General features: G+C 41.9%; 1 protein-coding gene across 2 annotated transcripts in view; it reads left to right on the forward strand.

The window, feature by feature from the left end:
• The first annotated feature begins 794 nt into the window (after positions 1-794).
• Positions 795-23,372, forward strand: part of grik2 (glutamate receptor, ionotropic, kainate 2) — a 296,366-nt gene continuing 273,788 nt past the window's right edge. For both annotated transcript variants that reach the window (XM_038712327.1, XM_038712330.1), the window contains exons 1-2: positions 795-905; positions 3,583-4,016. In XM_038712327.1, the coding sequence (XP_038568255.1) occupies positions 3,899-4,016 (118 nt within the window). In that variant the 5' untranslated portion in view covers positions 795-905; positions 3,583-3,898. The remainder of the gene's footprint in view (positions 906-3,582; positions 4,017-23,372) is intronic.

Consider the following 23,372-nt stretch of genomic DNA (forward strand, 5'->3'; position numbering starts at 1 on the left):
ACACAACAATGTACTGATATTTGCATTTGCTTTCCAATACAAAGTCCTATGTGTGAATCCCGTGCCTGCACATGCAATAAAAATATTTATAATTTCACAACTCTTTACAAAACTGTTATGGAACAGTTTTATATATAAAATTATAGATTATTATAAGGGAACTGATGGGTCTAAAAAGGTTTCCCATGAACCCTAACCCTAAGCAGTGGGAACAAGTCTGTACATTTAATATAATTTACCACCAAACCTTTAACATCTGCTTAAGGTTTGTAGAACTGATATGAAGCTTGCATGCTTTTAGCTCAGCTTCCAATCTATGAACAAGAAATAAGTCATTTCATGTGACATCCAATTCACAAACGTCGCAAACTAACTAAATAAAATGTGTTCAGTTTAATCTTTGGTAGAATGACGTAAGACCCGAGATGTTATCTTGTTATTACTTATATCTGTGCATTTATTCAGATTCCTGACTTTTGTGCCATTTTACACGATGGGGCTGACCCAGTCTGCAACATGAGCAGCACCACACCTTTACACCCATTCGCGCCTCTGATTCCCAAATTGTAATGGTGTCTGCATTGCAATGCTATACCTCAGAGTGCAAATGTCCACGTGAAGGACAGGGACCAAACTGTGCCTCAGTCCGACCTGACACCGAGTCTCCTCCGTCGGGGGAGGCTGCAGAGTCGGTGTTGGTGAGTCCCTTGGTCCGACGTGTGCCCCCCTGTTGCTTTAAGCAGTGCGTCCTGCCGTCCAACAGGAGGCGTGTCTCCCCTCCGGCCGTAGCGCAGCGCAACGCTACCAGATGCAAGTGCGGGGGAAGCGTCTCGGCTGCTCCTCAGAAACAAATCAACTTCTTTGTGCTGCTCTGGTTACTCTTCCCCGCTACATCTCTGCATAGGGTAAGTCCATTCTTTCCAACTTGATTTACATATTTTTTACTGCGCGTCTCTCTTTTTTTTTTTTTTTTTTTTTCGCGCTTAGCATCTTTTGAGGAACTGGTTATACCTTTGGAAAAATACCGAAGTAGGAGCTTTTTTTTTTTGTCCAACTGGCAAAACACTCAGAAAACACCGTTACACACCTCTCCGGTCAGATTCTAAGTTCATCCGTGAGTTTAAAAGCAGCTTTTAGGCTGCGCGCCCAGAGCGAAAACAACATTTAAATGTCTCAGAATGTGTCGTTTAACAAGCCTTGGAGAGATGTGACCTCCCGTGTCTTTGCCCGACCTCTATCTGGAGACGCTTGTCACCTTTTCGGGTTCCTCCTCCTCCTCCTTCTCCTCCTCGGGCTGATGCCTTCACTGTTGAGGTTGAAAGACATTATGGGGTCGTTAAATGCTCACGGGGATCCGCTTTATGAATGATCCGTAGATAACGTCTCCAGCCCAGGGGCTGTGTGGAAACTCGCGGAGACAAGCCGCGCATTTAAATCCCATAGTTGATGAGCACATTAGCTTTAAATCAACTGCATCATCACGCAGCGCTGCCCAGTGGATGGGCTTCCGTTCAGCCTGTTTAAAAGCCCTTTTCACATTTACAAAGGAGCATTTGTTGAACTGTAAAAAGAGCTGAATATAAAAAATCCAAATGAGTGTACGCACTGGCGCCAACTGTGCTTTTTCCCCGCCTGCCAACCCCGCAGACCCCAGAACCACACATATGCCCTTTATGCAGGGCTTTCAGAGACCTGCGGCTGCTCCTTCCTCTTATTACCTGTGTGCGTTAAAATACCGCGTCGATGTTCTCATTGCACAGGGAGATGTAAAAATATCTCGGATGTGTTTGTTTCGTTTCGTTCATTAGTCACATATTGGCTCAGGAAGCCGTTTGACTGCCTCTAAAGCTCTCTGCGGCTGCCCTGAAAAATAAAATAAACAAGCCAATTCTAAAAATGGAGAAATCAACTTATAAGTTCCGTTGCATGGTGGGCTAGGTGCTGACTCTACCCCAGTACAAATTAGGTCCTAACTACTTTATTATTTTTAAAATCACATCGCCTGTGCATACAACTTACAAATGAGTTCATTTCAGTCAGGCTGCTTAGTTATTTGGGTGTTTGGGTGTTTGTTTCCTCCAGTAAATGACTGTTAATGTGGGAGCGGTCTGGCATAATGGAAAAATATTTACCCTTTAGGTAAAAACTGTTCCATCACATGGACTGGGTCCAAACAGAACGCTCTCTGCTAATAAAGGAGGGGGAAGCTGGCAAATAAAGAACATAAGGGGCCACGGAGTCGCTGTCTGTGGTGCTGAAACCTTCTCAATGCTTCAAAACCCAGTCTCTGTCCGTGGTCCTGACTGCAAAGATTGATCTGAAACAGGGCCGCTGTCCGTGGAGCTGAAAATTCCTTAAAGCAAAGACTCGTAAAACAAATTCCACCAGCTGTGGCCTAAATGTTGAGGCGGTCTACAATCTCAATACGATATTTATTATCCCAGAACTGAGTATGTTAAAGGAAGAAAGGGCATTTTGTCATTGCTTAATGTTTTCCTGAAAACCCTCTTAATTTCCAGTTATCATATATTGCTGATAGCGCGCAGTAGAGGCCAGCTGGCCATTCTTTTTATTTGCTCCATGTTTAAATCAGCCTAGCCACAATACAGACAATACTCTTAATCCTGTCTAAATTGTGGAGTTTAGAGAAGAAATCTATGAAATTAAGAAATTATTATTCAGGTTAACCAACAAGAATTTGACCATTTATGCTACAGACCTTGGAAATAACGCAGCAGTACTGTGTGCTTCTATCTGGATATCTAGTAAAAATAACCCATATGGTTGTGAAATCCTTATGGAATTTTCTGACTTATTTGTAAAACGTTTGATCTACAGACTAGCTCTATTGTAAAATATTGAATTTTCACATCATGTAAGGGCACTCAGTAATTCAGCAGTCATGAAGGAGACTTTATGGCACTTCTTGCGATCACAAGTCAGAGGACACACGTGAAATTGAAATTTGACGTTGAGGGTTGGCTCTTATCTAACAGGCTGCTCAGTCTCAGGAAAAGTAGAAAATAAAACAAGTAATAATTCCAAAGATAGAACATGAGCGCTGAAATACGGGGGTGAGCAGAGGCTATTCATCATGTTGAGTGTACAGTGACAGGTATGCTTCACGGAGCCCTCACATGAGTCCAAGCTTGAGCGACTCCGATCAAACGCAGGCGAATTTTCAAATTCATAGATTTGGCTGTGCTCCGCTGCCAGCAGCAGCCACTGAACCGAGCCGGCGGCCGGCTGGCAGGGGACACCACATCAGCGAGGGAGAAGGAAGGATGAGGAGTGGGGGAGGCATGCCACTTTCGGGAGGCGATGTAGATCAAGGGGCAAAGTGTGGTCAACGGTAGCCGAGAAACATGCCTCATTCACCCCGCGCGCTCTCCCACTACTAGTGTTGGCTCTACGTCAGATGCTGTGCGGCAGTGCAGCAGGAGGAGCTCGGGCTGGCGAGGCTGCTGAGACCGCCGCTTCACTCACTCACACTCTCACTTGGTCACGCTGGATCTCCACAAACCTCCGCTCTCCCCCTCTCTCCCCCTCTCACCCCCTCCAATCTCTGCCCGTGTCTTTCAGTAGATGGATTTCTTCAAGCGCTGCCCTGCCTAGCATGGATGCCCAGCCAGTACCACCACCACCACCACCACCACCACCACCATCATCTTCCTCAGCTGAGTCGGAGGGCTGTTTCTTCTTGGCGCAGTGAGCTGGACACGCAGTGCTTTTTTTTTTTTTGCCAAATGGATGTGGGGAAACCGATGGCCAGCCCGCCGGTGGTGATCATGCCATGATATTGCAGCCGCCTTGCTTCACGTGAAAGGGTTGAAAGAGAAAACATTGTTGGGAATTTACCGATTCAGGGAATAAAAATCCTGTGCACCACACAAGCACCATGAAGAATACCTCCCTGCTGATATTTAAGGCGAGAGTCAGGTGCACCGTCAGGCTGCTGCTGCTGCTATTACACTGTGTGGGATATTCACATGGGATGCCACACGTCTTGAGATTTGGTGAGTTACTTTTTCTTTTTCCTCTGCTGTAGCCCTAAAAGTTTGATTGCTGTGTTTTCAGCCCCCAGACAGCATGTTGCTCTCACCAAGACCTGTTGGAGACCCCCCCCCCACCCCCCTTTCCTCATTTGTGGGAAGTAGTTGAGGTTGCTGTTGTGGTTAATGTTTGCAGTCTAACAAGGCTTTTTAGGAGCAACAGCATGAGGGTAGTGCATCCAAAGAGTTGGTACAGACATGCATTACTGGAGTGACAAGCTGGCAAACAGGAAATGAAAATGTCAACGATAGAAGTCCGTAGGGAGGTGACAGTGTGCAGCCTGTAACTTGTTGCTATTTGGAAAGTTTGAAATTTAGGTTCAACATTTACAGATCAATGCTCCTCACACCACGCCCACACGTGTGTGTGTGTTAAACGTTTGCTAGTAGTACCACCCACCTGTCTAGGTGTGTGTAGATTTTGTTACTTCTGATGTGATGCTTCGGTATTTGTGAGAGTGTTGGCTATTAATAAATTCGTACTGCACATTATATTTACATGTGGTGGTTTTGTGTGTGCATTTATGTGTGAGGAGTACAGAGACAGTTACATGTTACTTATTACATTAACTTCACCTGTTTTTTTTGAAGAATAAAATCCATAATGATTTTATAATGTGCTCACATGTCCATGTTTCAGAAAGGTGATGAATATTTTCTCCTAAGCAGCTTTAGAGTAGGAAATAAACATTTCATCACTATATGGTATTTACAGTGTGTTTGTTCCAACACATTGCAGCTATGTGATGCTGCTTACACAGAAATTCTTCCACCGCAAGTGCATGTTTTTATAACTGCTTCATTTCATCAAATGTAAATATTGTGGAAATGTCATGTATCTTTTTATACACAAACGTACCAGTGGGTTTTTACAGCTCAACATTTTTTTTCATGCTGGAGCTGCTGGTTTGCACCACACAGCGTGACTGCAACCCCTGAACAGAACAGCAGAAAGAAGGAAAAACACAGCGGAAACAATTTATTTAAACAAAATGTTTGATTTAATACATCCAGTTAGGCATTTATTTTATCAAGTAGACATGCGGTAAAGCAAAACACACAGAGAAATATACAGATTGCACACAGAATTACATTTTGTTCATTAATCCAACCATTTTTGTTTTGTATAAGAAACGGCACTAATACTACATAGAAGAAAAATAAGAAGCAACCAAATCCACAATGAACATTTCTTTAATTCATGATGGTGCGGATTGATTTTTCTGCTGATGGAGCTGTAGGATCTAAAAGTATAGATGGATAAACCCCTTGCCTTGTAGGTGTCAGTAAAGTTATAGTCTCTTTACATAATGGTGACTTGCTCCCAGCTGAGAGTCATTCGGTTCATGTTTAGAGGAGAATACAGTGTGCGGATGGAAATACCCGGTGCTCCATTTCATCCCACTATCGTTACAGTCCTTTGCTGCTCCTTGGTTAAATAGGCCTGTATAGAGCAGCAGAGAACCTGTCTGCTGGACAACATGTCTTGTGAATATATTTATTCCTCCACTCTTCCTTTGCAAAGGTACTTTTAGCTTGTATTTGCTCTGCAGGCGTCTGTGCCCCTTTAGAGTGTTTGCTTTTAAACTGTCATCATGGAGTGTGACAGACTACAGTCAGAATTGTGGAGACATTCACCAGGAGCAAATCAGTGGCGCAGGAGAAAACCGTATCGGTTGAGTTTAACCTCAGTGGAATTTTAGTTAGCTGACCAGATAAAACAATAAATAAATATATATATTGAAGGGGCACTCCAACAGTTTAGTATCACACTTCCATTTAGGTGGGGAAACCTTTGAGAGACAGATAAAGCAAGGGCCTCACATTAGTATGTCTTGACTTGTCCTCTGTCAAAACTGTGCAACTTTAACTCCACCAATTCAATTTTGACTTCCCAAATGGGATTTCCTCTGCGTCTGGAACAGCTTTGACTCTGAGAAATGAACAGAGCTTGCTATTAATGCAATAATCCCAACATTACATTTGATGATGATGTTTTTGACCATTTATTTTATAGTAGCTATTCTTCAAAATAGGAGTTTGTGGTTCAACTCATTCAGCCGTTGAAGAATTATGGTGCCGTTGTGATGATAACTAAAGTGGATTTCCATTTTGAAATTCATTTCCCAAAGAAAAACAGTTCAGTAAGAATGCCACTGCTGTTGTTTTTAATCATTCTGACCAGCTGCGGTAAAAAAAAAATTCAGAGTTAGTCCTTAAAACAGCTTTGGAGCCGAGATTGAAGCAGAGTAAGAGTTTAGTACTTATGTCTGTAGAAGACAGAGGCTCACATGCTGACAAGCACTGATGATAGAAGCCACATAACTGAATTTCTCAGCAGCCTTCTGAAGATAAAGCTTGATACAGATCAGCTGTAAGAGCGATAGACTGGACCATAGCAACATGTGACCTGCCAGCTCTGTAACTACGACTCCAGCCTGCTGGGTCTGCTGAAATGTTCGGGATTTTCTGAGGAGTTGTATTGCAGACAGGTGAGGTCAGGAAATTGGATTACTTGTGCGAAGGAGACGCCATATTCGGGGTCACTTCACAGAACTACAGCAGAATGTATTTCACACATTCACTGCATAAGCTAGTGGTGAAAAGCAGATGGTTCACCACTTTAGAAAAGTAGCATAATCAAAAAAAGTGTAGGTCAAGGAAGAGGTCCAACTAAGCACAGCATGGAAAGTCATGGATTAAATACAACAGTTTTCATCAGAGCCACGACCACAAGGTTCCTCACATCCAAAAGAAGAAATTTCAACCAGTATTTATGTATCTATAAACGCTCCAATTTATACTGGTACTTTATTGTTTTTGGTCCCTGTGATCTCTGCAGAGAGGAGATTGAATCAGGTGAATTAGCACGGTGTGTCGCGCTCGGCATTAGTATGAAGGTCACCGTCTAATGGGGCAGACAAGCTAAATTTTGCAGGTCGAAGCTAGAAAAACTCCCTCTTTAGAAATTTACTCGCTCTCTGAGAATGCTGTTTATAAATAACTGAACAAAAAAGTTGACATTATCCTCCAGGCTCCATCCTCCGCCTCCTTGATGATTTGTAAATAAAGAGATTTGCAGAGAAACGCAAGCTGCTTGGAAACAATGTGTGGCTAAGAGGATCAACGCGCAACGGAGAGCGTTAGGTATGAAATGGGAGGTGAAAATCACAGAATCCTTCAATCAACAAGCCTATTTCCCTATTTGATTTCCAGTTTATCAGTGTAGCTGTGGGTGGAATTGGTTTTAATAAACACACAGCTCTTTTAATGTTGTAAATACCAAAAGGTGACAAAAGCACTACATTGCGTATTAATCCTCTACTCAAAATAGTCCCCATCAAGATCACCATTTCCTCCCGTTTGGGTAACATTTAGTAAAAACTACAGTATCCAGGTGTTTTAGGAAATTACTGAGCCTTTAACTAATAAACCATTTTTAAAGATTTATGTCTTCAGTAAGAACCAAAGAGCCCTTTGGTTCTTACTGAAGACATAAATCAGAAAGGATTATGAGACACATTGTTGGTGTTGGTGTTTCCATGGGTGAAACAAAGTAAAACCCATGCAAATTTTCTGACACAGTCATTGTTGTATACTTATTATGTGTACAAAAACCATTCCTTTCATGGATGAGTCTGGAGTTTGTGTCCTGTCACAGACCATTAGCCATAACCACGATCTTTCCTCAACCTATACCACACTGTGATTGACATGTGTAGTTAGCATTGCAACCGGAATTAAAAAAGTAGCAGTCTGGCCAAATGTCTGATATTGATCCTGAGGGTGGAGGTGGATGAGCAGGTTTGTTTTGTCAGTCTGAGTCTATTCACCACAGACATTTGTAAAAAAGCCTGACTTCTGACCTTATGCTCGGATTCAAAACTAATACAACGCCAAACTGTTCCCCTTTGGGTGGCTGGACGGCCGTGCGGAGTGGATTATCTCCTGGACTGAGTGTATGATTCATTTATTATTCTCATGACATATGTATGTACGGCATGATGCTGCTGTTTCATGATGGTTTTATAGCCTTGATATTAAGTCTATTAAGTAGGTTTGGTTTTCTTGGAGATTATCCAAGATGTGCTGTGTGTGTGTGTGTGTGTGTGTGTGTGTGTGCGCGCACTTTCACTTTTTTATTTCATACAAATGTCTGTGGGTGCACAAAATGTTGACTTTATTCAATATGTATTTTCTTACATGACTTGCTAAAAACACAACCTGTATCATGTGGATCTTTTTCATTGCTCAAACATTAACCTGTCTTATCTATTTAATATTAATAAACCAACTCAAATTAGTTTTTATTGAACTTAAAGAGCTCATCTGCAACTCCACCTGCCAGCTTGGCCTATATTTACTGGCCAATATAAGCATGGATATGTTGACATGGACAGTAAATATTAAAGATGCGTTTGAGGTAGTTTAGAAACGGTGTCGCCATTACAGAATTTGTTCAACACTTCTAGCCGTGGCCCCTAGGTTTGCTGGCGTTGCTGGGCCACTGCCATTGCACTGTTTCAAGCGGTTGAGGGAGGGCTATTTTTTCCGTCAGCTTGCAGTTAGTGCCTGGACAAGAACCTGTTTCGGGGTCTGAGGTAGTGTCAGGGCACTTACTATCATGGAGGTCAGTGGTTGCACTTACCTGGCCTGGCTGGGTCTCTGATTCGTTCCCGCTCTTCTGCAGTGGGGCCTGAGCTTCTCTTACTTGGGAGAGCTCGGCTTGAGGGGACAGGAAGTCCCAGTGCAGGCTGGAGAACTTTGCAACGCTGCACAGTGTGGTAGCTGCGCTGCAGTTGGGCGTAGCGTTCCTCTTGTTCCAACTCTGCATCGGCAGAGGTGTACTATTTGTCCTAGCACGTCGGGGATGGAGCACTGTACGATGTACGATATGACCTCTTACCTTGTCACCACATGTGTTAGCATTGTAGCTACACAAATTCACTCTGTCTTCAGTGGAGAGGTGGAGGAGACCAGCAACCACATCCTGCAGGGCTGGGTCGGCTGACTCAGCTTACGGAGGTCTTAGGGACTAATTTCACCACTCTTTTTAAGAGGACACTCTGCAGCAATTAAGTTGTGGCAGGGAAAGCTGTTAATGTGTTAAGGCAAGTGCACAGGTGAGCGGCGTCAACATGGCTTGCAAATGGTTGTCTTAATAACTAGCTACTCTACAGAGTTCCTATCAGACTTAAGAGCTCTTTAACAAACAACAAAAGTCCAAACAATCCAAATACTATCCACTGATACACAACAAAACTTCCACGACACAAGTGAATGTACATGCTTTGCAAAAGCGTGCAGAATTTGAAACCAAGAAAAAGTTTAAAATGTTTTGATATCAAAATTATTCAAAAAATCAAAGTTAATAATTCTGGATTATTTAGGTTTAAATATTGCAATAAAGTTGATAGTACTCCCAACGTAATGGTCTAAATATCAACATACAGCACCACCATATGTTGGGGTTTTCAACATGGGGTCAGGTTTGGTTACTAGCTGAATATCAAAAATGTTTCTAGAAATATTAGTAAAAGTATTATATTCAAAAATGATTAATTACAATTAATAACTACGAGGCACCACCCTGGAATCAGAGACCAATAACCAAATATATTCAGTCTAAAAGGGTTTATCTACCTATAGATGGCAAACAAAGAAGGGTGAATCCGTACACTGGCTGTGGTAACCAATTCTTACTACAACATTATACACAAATAATCACAGGCAATGACTTCCTAAAATTATAATAGGATTTGTTTAACTAAAGCACAGATCAATGATCGAATACTTTAGCCAGTAAATCACTATTCCAAGCAAAATGAAAAATCGTGGATCTGGTTCAGCCGGCAGATTTTGGAATCTGCAAAAAATGTGGCTCAAAACAATGTGATCCAAATCAAGATGACACTCAAAAATGGTGACACACACTGGCGCAGGTCAGGCCAGCTGCAGAGGTCACACTGTGTGTGCGTGTGGGTTAGTAAACAGGAAGTGGGAAAAGAGAGGGACACAGCTAGATGCAATATCGCAATCTACACTACAGCCACTCGCAGTGAACGTTTATTCAGCCGCAGGTCCTGGCTTTGTTTGGATAGACTGTGCTATTGTAACAGAAGCTAACACCAGAAATCTGAATTACTGTGGCAAACAGACAGCTACAACTTTATCAAACAGGAAGCGGAAGTGAACTTTACATTCAGCAGCTGTCAGCAGACTGGACATGATAAAAATACTGAATACGTTTTCACACAGTAATAGGAACAAAGCAGTCACGGCCCAGGCGGTGCGGTACTGGAAAACACACAGCATTAAACACGACACGCAGCATTTAAATACCCCTCAAAATTTCTAAACAGAAAATTCACCACATAATCTTGTACAAGTTACAATTACACAGTTACAGAACTTCTGCCTGGACATACAAGCCTCTCAAGTGATCGCTCTGGGTAGAGATCATGTGCGTAACGGACAGCGGAGTTTCCTCTCGGCGGGGGACGGACTGGGAGCAAAAAATGGCCCTGGGCTTTGATCCAGACCAGAACAGTCCACCGTATACTCCATCACGGCCGCCCTGCTAATGTGCACACGTACGAACAGGACCAGCCTCTAATACACCACCTAGCAGCATCACAGCCATTGGTCACTACAGCAGTAGGTTACGACTTTAAAAAGGCCTGGCCGTAACCAGCTATGAGGTCACTGAGGTCCATTATTATATTCAGCCTATTAATAAAACAAATTTGAATAAAAACCATAGATAACAACTTAAATAAAGGCTTTAGGACCATGTGGACGCAGCTGTTTACATAAGATTACTTTATGTTGAAAAGCGGTGGGGACATTTAAGGCCTCATACTAGGGGTGTGACCAAACACAATACTGGAGTCACGAGAACAAGACAACAAGATACTCTAATGCTGTTTTGAAGAAATATTCATTGATGAAATAGGCTATATGATTGGGGGGGTCCTTCCCCAAAAGATTTTGAGCATTAAACTCTTACTTTCCTGCCTTCTGGAGAAATTTTCTGCACCAACTTATGGTGGAAATGTCTTTATTTATATGAAGGGAAACAAAATGCATCTGGCTGCTTGTTTTTTTTAGCCTAAGCTACTTTTGTTGGACAAGGCAGATCTGTTTTCTGCAGAAAAAAATCAATATGTGGCGTTTAGCGTTGATACTGAGGTGGGCCGCCACAAATAAATCAATGTACGGGAACACTGTACTGTTCAGCTGCACTATCTGTGGCTTTGCTGTCCTCTCTGTTTAATCTTTCACCCATGAACCGGGCTGTGACATCTTCCTCTTCCCGGTCTTAGCGTCTGTGGGCCTGCTGGCAGTTTCAACAGCGCAGCTGATCCTTCAGCGGCAGCGCAGGAATCAGTGGAGTCGACAGTGTTGAGAAGGTAGAACACGGACGTTATCTTCTTCTCAGTTAAGCACGGAGTTTATCTGTCTTATTCTGCAGCAGCCATGGAGCGCTATCTCGTGCATAACGGCTTCCTTAGGGTTTCAAAAATGTGTTGGTAACAAAGTAAAAGAGACGTAAAAAGAGGGGGAAAAAGGGTAACTCTTCAAGTGAGGGAAGTCTGTTTTCAGGAAAAAAAGAAAACCCCTCCTTACAGCTCACCGGTGGAGTTGGGGCATGCTTTCTTTTATATCTCTGGTCACAAAATGTCCGCCTTCCCGGGTATTACTCCGCCCACCTTGAAGGCTCGGCCAATAGAAACCCTCTGTTTGGTTAAAGTTTATTTACATTCTCAGATAAAATGTAAATGAACTGACCGGGGGGGGGGTTGAGAGCTTTCTCCTTTGGTCTCTGACCCCATTGAGACAAGCCGCATGGCCAGGCTTTGGGCTTTTGTCTTTAGCTTGTTCTTTGTCTAAAGACTTGAGCCAGGCTCCTCATTTACCTCCTTGTTGTCATGGATGTGAGGCCCAACACATTTAACCCTATGCAGTTAAAATACCATGATCATTTGACATTCTTAAAATTATTGGTAGGGACACTACAGTAGCACCGTAACATTGGAAAAGGCTCTCTGTCTCTGTTGATAGAGTCTGCAATAGCTGAAATAAATTGAATTAACGCTACTATATTTTATACAAATTCAAAATTTAATGGACTTATAATACTGGTTATTTCCTTTTTAGCCATTCAAATTGCATAATTTCCTTCTCTTTCTTGCTTCAGTTAGTCAGAAGTGCTGCTGCACATTATACTGTGCACACACAAGGAGGACAATCTCCCACAAAAGAATATGACAATAATAATTTCCATGTTTCACATTTGGACTGCCACACTCTCTGGATTGCCCATTATGTTTACTGCCTGTGTTGTCACACGTCCTAAATTTGTGATGCCACATGGGAGGTAGCACTGCATGCAAAACACTGCAACATATCCTTGTATTTCCACAAGGATGAAGACATGAACAGCTTTTCCCAGTTGGCACCTTGTTTACAAAAATTCCTACATGACATGAATGTAGAACATGAACAGCTGACTAGCCCACCACAGTTATCTAATAATGAATATATACTTTTCAGGGAGTGTTTAATGGAAATGACAGGCAAGCATGCAGGTTCACTGCAGTGTGTGATGTGCTGAGCTTTTTCAGATTCAGTTGTTGGACGCTGTGTTTTCTCTGAGCAGTGGTTTCTGTCAGCTGAAGCTGCTTCACACTTGCGAGTGAAGTAGGTAAGCGATAAAATCTTGAACACAATCAATAGTCATGATGGAGAAAAAAAAGAAGCAGGTTATGGATTATGAATTGCATTTCTATCAGAAAAAGGGGTGCATGAAAGTAGAATAGTTCATTTATATACAGTATTTGGCAGAAAAGGCTCTGCGGTTGAGCATGATTATAATATGAATCCACGCAGTGTTTTAAAGATTCAGCAGGGACCGTGGTAAAAATGCTCAGGAGTATATAATAAAACCCCAGAAGAGACTTCAAACTGAAGAACACACACATGAGAATTAGCTTAACATTTGGGAACATGTAGAGTTGTTTTCTTTTGAAGAGTGAGATAAGAAGAACAGTCTCATGTCTGTACTGAGCTGCAGTCAGAACAAGGTTGGCCTAGAAAACAGCTAGCCTGGCTCTGTCCAGTGACAAAATGTGCATACCGATACTAATCTCTATGATTATGGACCCTCGCCAAAACTGCCTGCCAACAATAATATCTGGCACGTGGCCAGATTATGGTGCTTTGATATATTGAATATTTTCATAGTGGTTCTGAAATAGATCTCAGTCATGCCAGCAACAGTAAGTCACATAATCACTTCCTCTTCAGCGCTAGAACGCAATTTCTTATTTCGAGTTGAATTGAGAACTTTGAAAGAGTGCGTAGCCTGCTTGACACACCTCCGAAAGAGCCGTCAAAAAACGTGATTTCCCCTAAATATTCTCTGCCAGGAGATACTGGGGAAATGAAAAAGCGTTCGTACAAACAAACAACACAAACAGTGCCGCACATGCTTTATTGTTAGCATGTGAAACAGTCGCTTCATGATCAGTTTGTTGAAGAGGGGAAAAAAGTAGTTTTGGAGTCTGTAAAGGCAACATGGCACAAAAGCTGGCAACCTCAACATGACAACCTGACGCCTGAGCATAGCCTGAACAGGACGCTCCATTCAGTATGCACTCTGTGATAGCAGTCGAGTTGGCAGATTTTTCTGATGATTTGTTTACGAGCTCTACATCTTCATGACATAGACTGGAAGAAGTGTTTGTAAAGAAGTCAAGGTTATTCAGACCGAGCAACAAAGCTATCATTTCAGTTGGCAACATGCTGGCTGAACTACATGTGACCTTAATCAGAGGAAACTAATGTGATTTGATCGAACTGTGTTAAGGAGGAATTTTTTTAAAAAGGAAGATACTTTTAAAAGAGGAAATCAATTTCCTGCACTTTGTCTGTTTTGAATGGGGAACATTTGATGCTTGAGTTATCTGTGTAAGACCCCCCCCCCCCACACACACACACACACACACCCCTTGATTATTTCAGTTTTTACAATGAAATTAGGTTTTTCCTTTATTGACCTCAAAACCCAAACAGAATGACCATCACTGAGCATTCTTTCCATTTACAGATATGGAGATTTGACATAAATCTGCTCTCACTTTCCGGCATATGAGACAATGTGCACCCATACCAAACCAATAATGCTGAGCACAGTGCTGGGATATATTTAAAATGAAATACAGTGCTGTTCTCCTTCAAGTGCCTTTGTGTTCATTACGTATGCAGTGTAAATGTAATACACTCTTCCATCAGCACTTCTTCCACCAGTAAGTGCTCTGCAACAGAGGTATTTTACAAAATTTTTATAAAATTTACTGTAAAACATATGAATTTATCTGTAACTCAATTAACAGCTGGCAGTGCTGGGCAAAGGGAAAGGTTGCTTTATGACATTGAGGTGAGGACATCAGTACAACCTTTTATTTGTTGCCAAAGCGTTTGGCTAACAGTTTTTTGATGTTATGCTGCAGTGATGGCAAGGTGATAAAACCGCTACAAGCCCGGCCCAAGCCAGAATGATGATTAAACAACATTTTACACATTTGTCTTGCGGCAGGAATCCACTGACTCCGGCACGTTTTCAATGCATCCTCAGCCCGGCGTTAACGTCCACTGGAAGCGTCTCGGAAGTGTTTCGGCAGCGGAGCGTGCACGTTATTTACTTGTTATTAATTTGTCATTTTTGTTCTTCTACTACCTTCTTCACAGCTCTCTGTAACCACGTTTCGTTCCGTCAACTTCAGACTGTAAATCCCCTTTCAAAATCAGAGCATTTTGACTAGGCTACGTAGTTAAATGGTCTCTTTTTGGGTCCGTTTTAACCGTATTTATTGTTGTTGCACGACCGGGAGTCTCCACAGGTCGTTGTATTTTGAAAATTGATCGGATTCTCTCTGTGTCTGACTTCCTGCCTGGTTCGATCTGCTCTGTGCTGCTTGACGCATCTTCCGTCAAAAATAGACCTGCTATCTATTCTCTGCGGAGCGGAGAGCCACTTCTGGGCCGCGCAAGCATTGACTAGAATGGCTGTGATTAGCTCCGGCAACCGTAGCGCAGCCGTAACGCACTCAGCGGAGTCAGTGGATTTTAGCAGTTAGTGTTTGAGTACAGTTTGCCAACCTGGGGGCTTGTTTCCAACCTGTCTGAGACTGTTTGTGTTTCTTAACTTACTGAAACTAAATTAAGTAATGTCACCATGCTCCCAAATCTTAGCCACTACTTCGGTGAGTACAATGTTTTAATGACATTGCTGGAGTGATCCAAATAAAACCCATGTCGTCATAAACCAGTTTCTCTTTACCTGTGTAATTTCTGGGCTAACGGGGACACTGGAGGAAAGGTCAGAGGGTCACCAGGGAATGTAAATATCCAAGTTCATTGAAATCTCACCAGTAAAAATGGACCTATCTCGCTTTGGAACACGTGTCAGATTGATGAATAGTGAAGACTGATGGATTAACTTTCTAGTATTCAATATACTATGTAATGCACCTGTTCATGTTCATACACATTACATTCCACATCAATCTGGCCAGTAGCTGCTAAGATACTTATTATTATTTTTGCAGATTTGACCAAAACAATGGACATAGACTAACGGTTCAACCTGGTAACTAAGTGGAACAGATGATAGGTGGAAATGAAATAAATGTTAATGCTTTTGAAAGTAAGACAGAGCGAGTGTATATTCCTTATTACACAGTCCTTGGGAACCTGTTTTCAGCCAGTAGGCATGTTTGCTGAGATGGAAAGAAGTTCAGCGGTTTTACAGAATGGCAACACTCATTGTATCATCCTTCATTGAGGGTAATTCAAGCATATGATGTGTCAGTGACTCTTTTTATGCCCTTGGCAGCAGAGCACACATTCTATCATGGCAGCACTTCCCCTTCACTTGTTCTTCCAGTTTATGGTGATTTTCTACTAAGGAGTGCAGCTTTACTGGCCTTATTTAAACAGATGTAGAGTGTAATTCTCATGTTTTATAAGCTTGAGCATCTTCCTTTCTTGTTTCTTGCCAACCATATGTGATAACGTAAAAAATAAAGGTAGCACTCGCTGATAATAGGGATTCAACCTTGTTATAAACCTCTAGTTTTACGTTGTTATTAACAGATAGTTCTTGGGATAGAGATGCATGTTACGCTAGCTGTGTGTTTGGAATAGTTTAAGTAGAAAAAGCAGTGGCTTATTAGCAATGCCCGAAGGTGTCGGTAATCCCTCAGCTGGTACCCCCCCCAGCAGGGGGCTTGGGAACGCGCATGGGGCTACATCCATAACCAATACCTTCACATAACAAGCAGAATAGTGGCTGTTCAAAGCAACAGAGAACACAGGCATGTGCTTCATTTCTCAGCAAAAAAGTGACTTATTAAGAAGTGATTTCTTTGAAAAACTACATATAGCCCCTTTAATCTTTGATTAGGGCTAATGTTTGTGTATTCATTATAATTTGTAGTTGTTAATGCAAAGTACTACTGTAACTTGTCAGTAACCATAACCTTGCACGCATGACGAGTTTTACATTTCCACAGTTTGCTGTAGCACCTTTTTTAATGTCCCATCCAGGATGTTATTGGCCGGTTCACGAAAAATGACTTCGACTAACAACTTTATGCACACGGCTGCAAGAAAGGCACCTGAGCTTCTCCCTACTCTATCACCGCCAGCAAAGATTAGCAGGCACGCGAGAAACGGAACAGGTGAGCGTCACATGGTGCCAAGAGAAGCTGATTTGGAGAGGGCCAAAAAAAGTACCGGCTGCTTGTGTGAAGTGCCAGTACGCAAGAAAAGGTCCTGGTATGCCAAAGAGTAAAATGTAATGTATACCAGTGAGTACCGTCCCACTTCAAGCACTGCTTATGAGCAAAAGCAGCCGACGAGATCTCAGAAATCCCCAAAACTTGAACCTTGACAAGTGAAAATACAGGTAAAAAGGTTTTGACAGGTGACTGCTGGGAAGCACAATTCAAAATATGTATGTTTAATAACAAAGTGTAGCTGGTTGGTTGCCTCAAAGTTAAGTTGCAAAGTTAATTTTGGAACTATGAACTTGAAAGGTGATTCTTGACCTTGGAAACCTTGGTAGATCGACATCTCAACTCTATTCACTAGCTTTTTTGGGCTGAGCAAACTCGATCTGCTGATGAATGATGGTATCTGAACACCTTGAATTTCAATAGTCATACTATTGTGTATGTACTGTCTGGCACACTTTTAATGTCCTCTGTGAAAAGGATGCATACTGTAGAACAGAAATGACCCACAACACGGATCTGGTCATTGTTCTTGTTGCCTGATTTCCCCTCTACCATGTTCTCCCCATGTCTACTCATATCTGTGGTATTCTCCTTGCTGTTTTTTACAAAGCATGAGAAAATGAAATATTTTACTTAAATGACTTTATTTGGCTTAGCGCTGCCAGTCTAAATTATCAGCTTTCTTAAATTGAGTTTAGCCGTGTTGGCTTTGTGAGCATTACACTGTGCCTTGGCCCACAGCCAATACACTGCTGGTAAATATATTTAAATCAGCGTTAAGCTGCTTAAAATGTTCATATTTCTCTCATAGCTAGTTTATAGAAATTCTAAACTATCTCAGGCTGGCAAAATCAGTTACATGGATAATATACGGGAGATATCTAATTTCATATTTCGGGGAACAAAGGGAGCAGGATCTGGTGAGTGGTGGTGGGGCATTAAGCCCCTGTGCACTGTGTGTGTTTGTCTGATATGGCTGACTTTAGATGCTCTGTCTCTCCCAGAGGACGCATCCCATGTTCCTCTCAGGCTCATGATACCGCTTTGCGTGAAGACAGTTAATGTGGCACGTAAAATGATTATTCTAAAATCCGCTTCTCTGCATACTTCCTTCGGCTCGAGCAGAAAGCCTCTGCCTGCTGCTAGTTTTGCCAAATACGGCGTGTATATAATTAGCTGAGTCTTAGATGCTGACTGGGACTGAGCTGGAGGTGACTTACCGTGCGGACGAACCGTGACAGAGATGCTCTGTTCTTGCTGTACCAGAACACACTGAGGACATAAGTGACCAGATCCTCTCCCTGTCTCACTGTGAGGGTAATACGAACCAGGACTTTTTATGACACACCATCCTGTTCTGACTATTGTATCCTTTTGGTTTGTACAAAACTTGAGTCACTGTGCACTAAGGGCTGCATCCTGATGCCAGGATGACTCTGTGCACACAGCGCCGAAATAAATAACATTTTCCCAATGCTGTTTTTCATCCGATTCAGAGTCACCTCTGCAAATTTGGATCCTGATTCATATTACTGTTCTTAATTTAGTCTCTAAGGGCATTTAAAAGGTCTTTCTCATATTCAACATGAACTCAGTAATGATGCAGTGATCTCTGCTTGATACCTTAAAACTGGTGATCCTGAAGTATACGTACTGTACATGTCATGGTAACAACAAAGAAAAAATGTATCCTTTGTTAATATTTCCCAAATCAACCCACATGACCTTTACATAAATTATGGTCTACCATCTCTGTGGTTTGCTGTTTAGTGAAAGATCATGGTCAAAGTTGCATGACAACTATTCTATAGTTATTGGCTGAGTTCACAGGAAGTAAAATTTGTAAAAGAGATATATGTCCTACTAAATTGTGCAGGTAGAGAATATTACCATGAAATTAAATAGAAACAAGTAGTTTAGCATTTTGCAGCACTGATTCATTAGCCGCATTTCCACCAAGTACCTGGGCTTTTAGTCCCAAGATCTACTTTTCAAGGAACTAAAAGGTTCCTTCAGCCCATTGTTGGGTACGTTTCCAGCGCGGTCTAAAGACCTGTGAAGATTAGGCAAATTAACCAGCTGACGTATACTCCACACAAAGCGATGGAAAGGCATCCACTATCCATGAGCAAAATGTGTATGTATGAACATCAGATTTGATTGCAATATAATAAAAAACTATGCTTGACCAATAAAATAGCTTTTTTATGCGGGAGTATAATGAAGATACACATGATTAAAGTTGGTTACAAATTGGAGAGGAGGAGACCGACTTCGGCTTCGTGTAGAAACCTTCTGATGAAAACTTAAAACAATAACCGGACCCAGCATTCAGCTTCAGCCCATCAGCTGTTAGCTGTAAACACACCGCAGGACTAGCTGCGTGCCGGCTGCTGTTTCCGAGCTATAAATTCAATGCCGACGTACGATCTCAGGCCGACATCGGCGAGACTTGTGTGGCTATCTGACCGTTGTTTGTGAGTTATTGGTTTTCAAACAACGGTGGAAAAAGAGACGAGCAGTCGTAGCAAAACACCCAAAATGCTCGACTTAAAACCAGTAGCCTCTACTCGATCATGCAGAAATTCACTGCAAGGCAAAGAACTAACCCCCCCCCCCGAGCAGGGACTTTTTGGGGGGTAAAATAAACACCCTCAAACTTAATTTAGACCCTGGTCCCTGCAGGTGGGAATGCAGCGAGTTCCTCCAAAGGTTTCTACTTCCACGGTGAAGTTCCTGTGGTGGAAACGCAGCTTAATTATTACCAAGCGGCACCCCCTGGGTCTGAATAGTCCCTTTAACTACATTCTTTCTCATGGCCAGCAGGGGGCGACTCCACTGGTTGCAAAATGAGCCTACTTCTCACTTCATTTATTTACCTCAGTAAACATTTTCCTAATGAGTTAATGGTCACAACTAAACTAGTTTCAAGTAAATGAAATTAAATTTGCCATGGAATTTGGTACAAACATTTAACTTCTCCTCAGGATGAATTTTAATCACTTTCGTCATCTTGTGATTCCGTCTAGCACCATGAACAATTTTAAATTGTCCAGTACTTGTGTTTGTCACAAAATACCTGCAAAACTTCACACATTTCCATCTGCCTCAACCTAAACAAACAGCTGCTTTAGCAGTCATTGTTTTATTCCACTAACTGCTGGCATTGTGCTAAACTGAAAAATTAATTTCTGCAAAAGACTTGTAAATATGCCGACAGACACATTCCTGCACAACCAGCTATGCATTAAGCACAACTTATGGATCTCCAGCATGGCTGCCAGGGTTCCATCACCTGAAAGCCCTCTGTTTCTGTCTGAGTCTTCTAGATGTCTCTATCTTTCCTCCCGCTGTCTGGGAGACAGGTGTTTGGAGACCAGAGCTATATTTTAGGCAAAAGCCTCTGATTGAGAATGGCAGAGATACCTCTCCGAGTCAATAACTCATTTGGAAGGTTATGAATTAGAATGATCTTGCTGAGGGGAAGGTAGACTCCAGCGCATATCCTGCCTCGAGTTGCTGAAGAAACTGGAATAATAGTCCTCCAGGAAAATCAATGACAGAATGCAGCGCCGCAGGGACAAATACCAGCACTGGCCCCTTTCTTATCTGTCAGTCGGCTGAATTTTTGCTGATACGCCATAAATCCAATTCCCAAAAATGTCGTATTAAAATTTCAAGTCATTTAGATTGGTTTGTTGATGGATAATGACAGCCTCCCTGTCCCAGGGGCTGGGATTATATGTCAATAATGTCCTCAGTGCCAGGGAGGTTCTTTCATTAGCTTGTATTTAGGTTAAAGTGTCATCTTTATTATGAGAGCCTGTTGCTGCGTCTTTAAGTGTCTCAGCAGTGTGTGTGTGTGTGTGTGAGTTTGCCTGTAATAGAGTTGTCAGTCCGATAAGTCAGCAGGATGATGTGTATGGAAATGCACAGTGTGTGGAGTGGCAGTGTTATAGTGTAATGGAGGTTACAGAGCCCATCTCAAAACTGACAAGTTATAGGTTTTAGGTCAGCCGGTGTCGATGAAGTACCCTTTACTCCAAACCGGTCTTTAGTGACAACTCGAAATATTCACAATAATCCTTAGTTGTTACTGTGCAAAATTGTATTGACACACTATTGGCCTGTTATCAGGCCCGAATCAGTGAACCGTAAACAGGTTTTGAGAGAATGTGTAATATGTAATCAACATTTTGTTCATAGTATTATTTACACAGCGAGCGAGAGTAATACACTGGTTTGTTCAAAATGACCAAGGCTACTTTTAGCTATGCTAGCAGCAAGTCTGTGTACTGAGTCTTCTTCCAAACAAACAAATGCACTTCGCTGTCACACTGGGTGACATCTTCTTTCTCTACTGCAGTTCATTTTGACTCAGGCAACTCCTATCCTGATAATCACACAGTCTGACATTCATTCAGATTTCTGTTTGGAAGAGTTTTGTTTGTTTGTGTTGCATACAGTGATAGACAGACCTAATGCCTCGTTGGCTGTTGTCTTATCATGGGATCTGTTTTATTAATAGTAATAATAATAATGATAATTAGAAAAACCTGGAGTCACACCTGTATAATGTTGATTTCCAGAGGCTACCTCAAGTTAGGAACTCAATCTAATAATTAGGAGTGCTAGGCTTCAGATAAATGGTCAGCAGTAGATGTTGAGACGATTTGATTATTTATAATCAATGTGTATGATAGAATTTATTTGGATGCATTTCAGTTAGCGAGAGGTTGACCACTACGACCCCACAATGATCACATTGTGGGGTCGTCATCAATCATCATTATTATTATTTTAGCACTTTCTTCCCAACCATTTGTTATTACAGGCCCACTTATTTATTGTCTTTATCTCATGTGTTCTAACCCACTGTAGAGGATCTTTAGTGAATGTATCTCTGTCGAGGAGAATTTCCACGTGAGCGGACGATAAAGATTTCTGTTCTGTTGCATATTCAGTGCAGTTTTGTGGTGTTGCACAGTGACTGTACACACAGTGAGTGTTGCATTCAGAGATGTGTATAGAGACGGTTGCTCTCTCCGAGGCAGTGTCTCACTCTGCTGACTGGAGAATAAAGAAACACTTCAGGCATTTCTTAGAAGTGCTGCAACATCACAACCAACAGGATCACTGGTTGTGGGTGGGGTATTTTATCTGCACTTCTACAGGCTGGGCGTGTGTGTGTGTGTGTGTGTGTGTGTGCATGCCATCTCCTGCTGTTATTTTCATTCTTTGAAAGTTTTCATGGGGGGATTTTTCTTGTGTGTTTTGTGTCTTTTGTCTGTTGTGAACTGTGACTTTGCTGAACTGTCCTTTGAAGCACTGAATAACCCCCCCGCCAGCTCATTGTAACTCCTGATTGTCTGCTATAGTTTTGTGTGGTGTTTGTTTGTGCATGTGTTTTCATGTCGGCTCGCATCCGTAATGCGGGAGGGTAGCTGCTTTGATTTCCCAAGACGTCTGGGTCAGGCGTCATGGCTTCCAGACAGCAATCTCTACTTAAAGACGAGGGAAAATGTTGGGAGAAGAGAAGGGGCAAGGAAAAGATTGTGTGCATCCTTGCGTGTGTTAGAGAGAGAGGGAGATGATGGGCTGAAGGTCAGTGGGGGAAAATTTGCAGAAAAATATGAAGACACTTTAGAGAGGAGGAAGCAAATAAATAAAGGATGTTTCCTTTGAATTAAACATGACTGTAAATGGCGGTGGGGATAGGGACCTCTCACTCCTCTGAGCTGGTCAACACAATAAACCTCACGAGCCTGCTGGGACACTGAACAGTTAAATACACTTCTTGCCTGTGTTGGTATTCTCTTCTTTATTTTAAGTATTTAAATTATGTTTTTATACTGTGTCCTATAAAACGGTCATCTGCATATTGCCATGTTTTAGCATCCAAAGTGGCTCCAAATTACAAATGTAGGAGTCGACTTCTTTGCAGTACAAACATGTAGTGCTTCAATTCACACTCTTTCAAAAATGTTGTTTTGATCAACGCAATCAATTGCTTTTTTAGTGCTCATTCATTCTTTTTTTTTCTGTTCCGTTGCTGTACTTGCGGTTTCCCCCATAAAACACTTTGAATTACATTTGGGTGAAAATGGACAATACAAGTTAACTTAAACTTGAACTTTGATATGTACGAGGTTCAAGTTATAGAAATGTTGCTAATGAAGTTTGGTATCCTTTATGGGATCTACACTGCAGTAAATTACACCCCAGTACATCTTAAAAAAAAACAGGACGATTTCTCAGATGAAATTTATTTATTCAGATACTGGTTGAATTTTCGAGAGATATTTTTCAGTTGTAAGATTATAATACACGATTGTAGTCAAGGGGCCGCACAAACCAAGACCGAGTCAAGACCAAGACCAGTTCCCCACATTACATGAAACACAATAAAATGTGGAACGAGATCAGAGGTACATTCCCATTAAAACACCCACATACAAACACTAAGAGCTGAAATCAACGTAAGCATCTTTATTCAACAGTCATCTTCCACGCTTAC

Source organism: Micropterus salmoides, unplaced genomic scaffold (genome assembly GCF_014851395.1).
Source record: "Micropterus salmoides isolate LMB-PRFRI ecotype aquatic unplaced genomic scaffold, ASM1485139v1 Ms_hic_scaffold_11, whole genome shotgun sequence".
Lineage (NCBI taxonomy): Eukaryota > Metazoa > Chordata > Actinopteri > Centrarchiformes > Centrarchidae > Micropterus > Micropterus salmoides.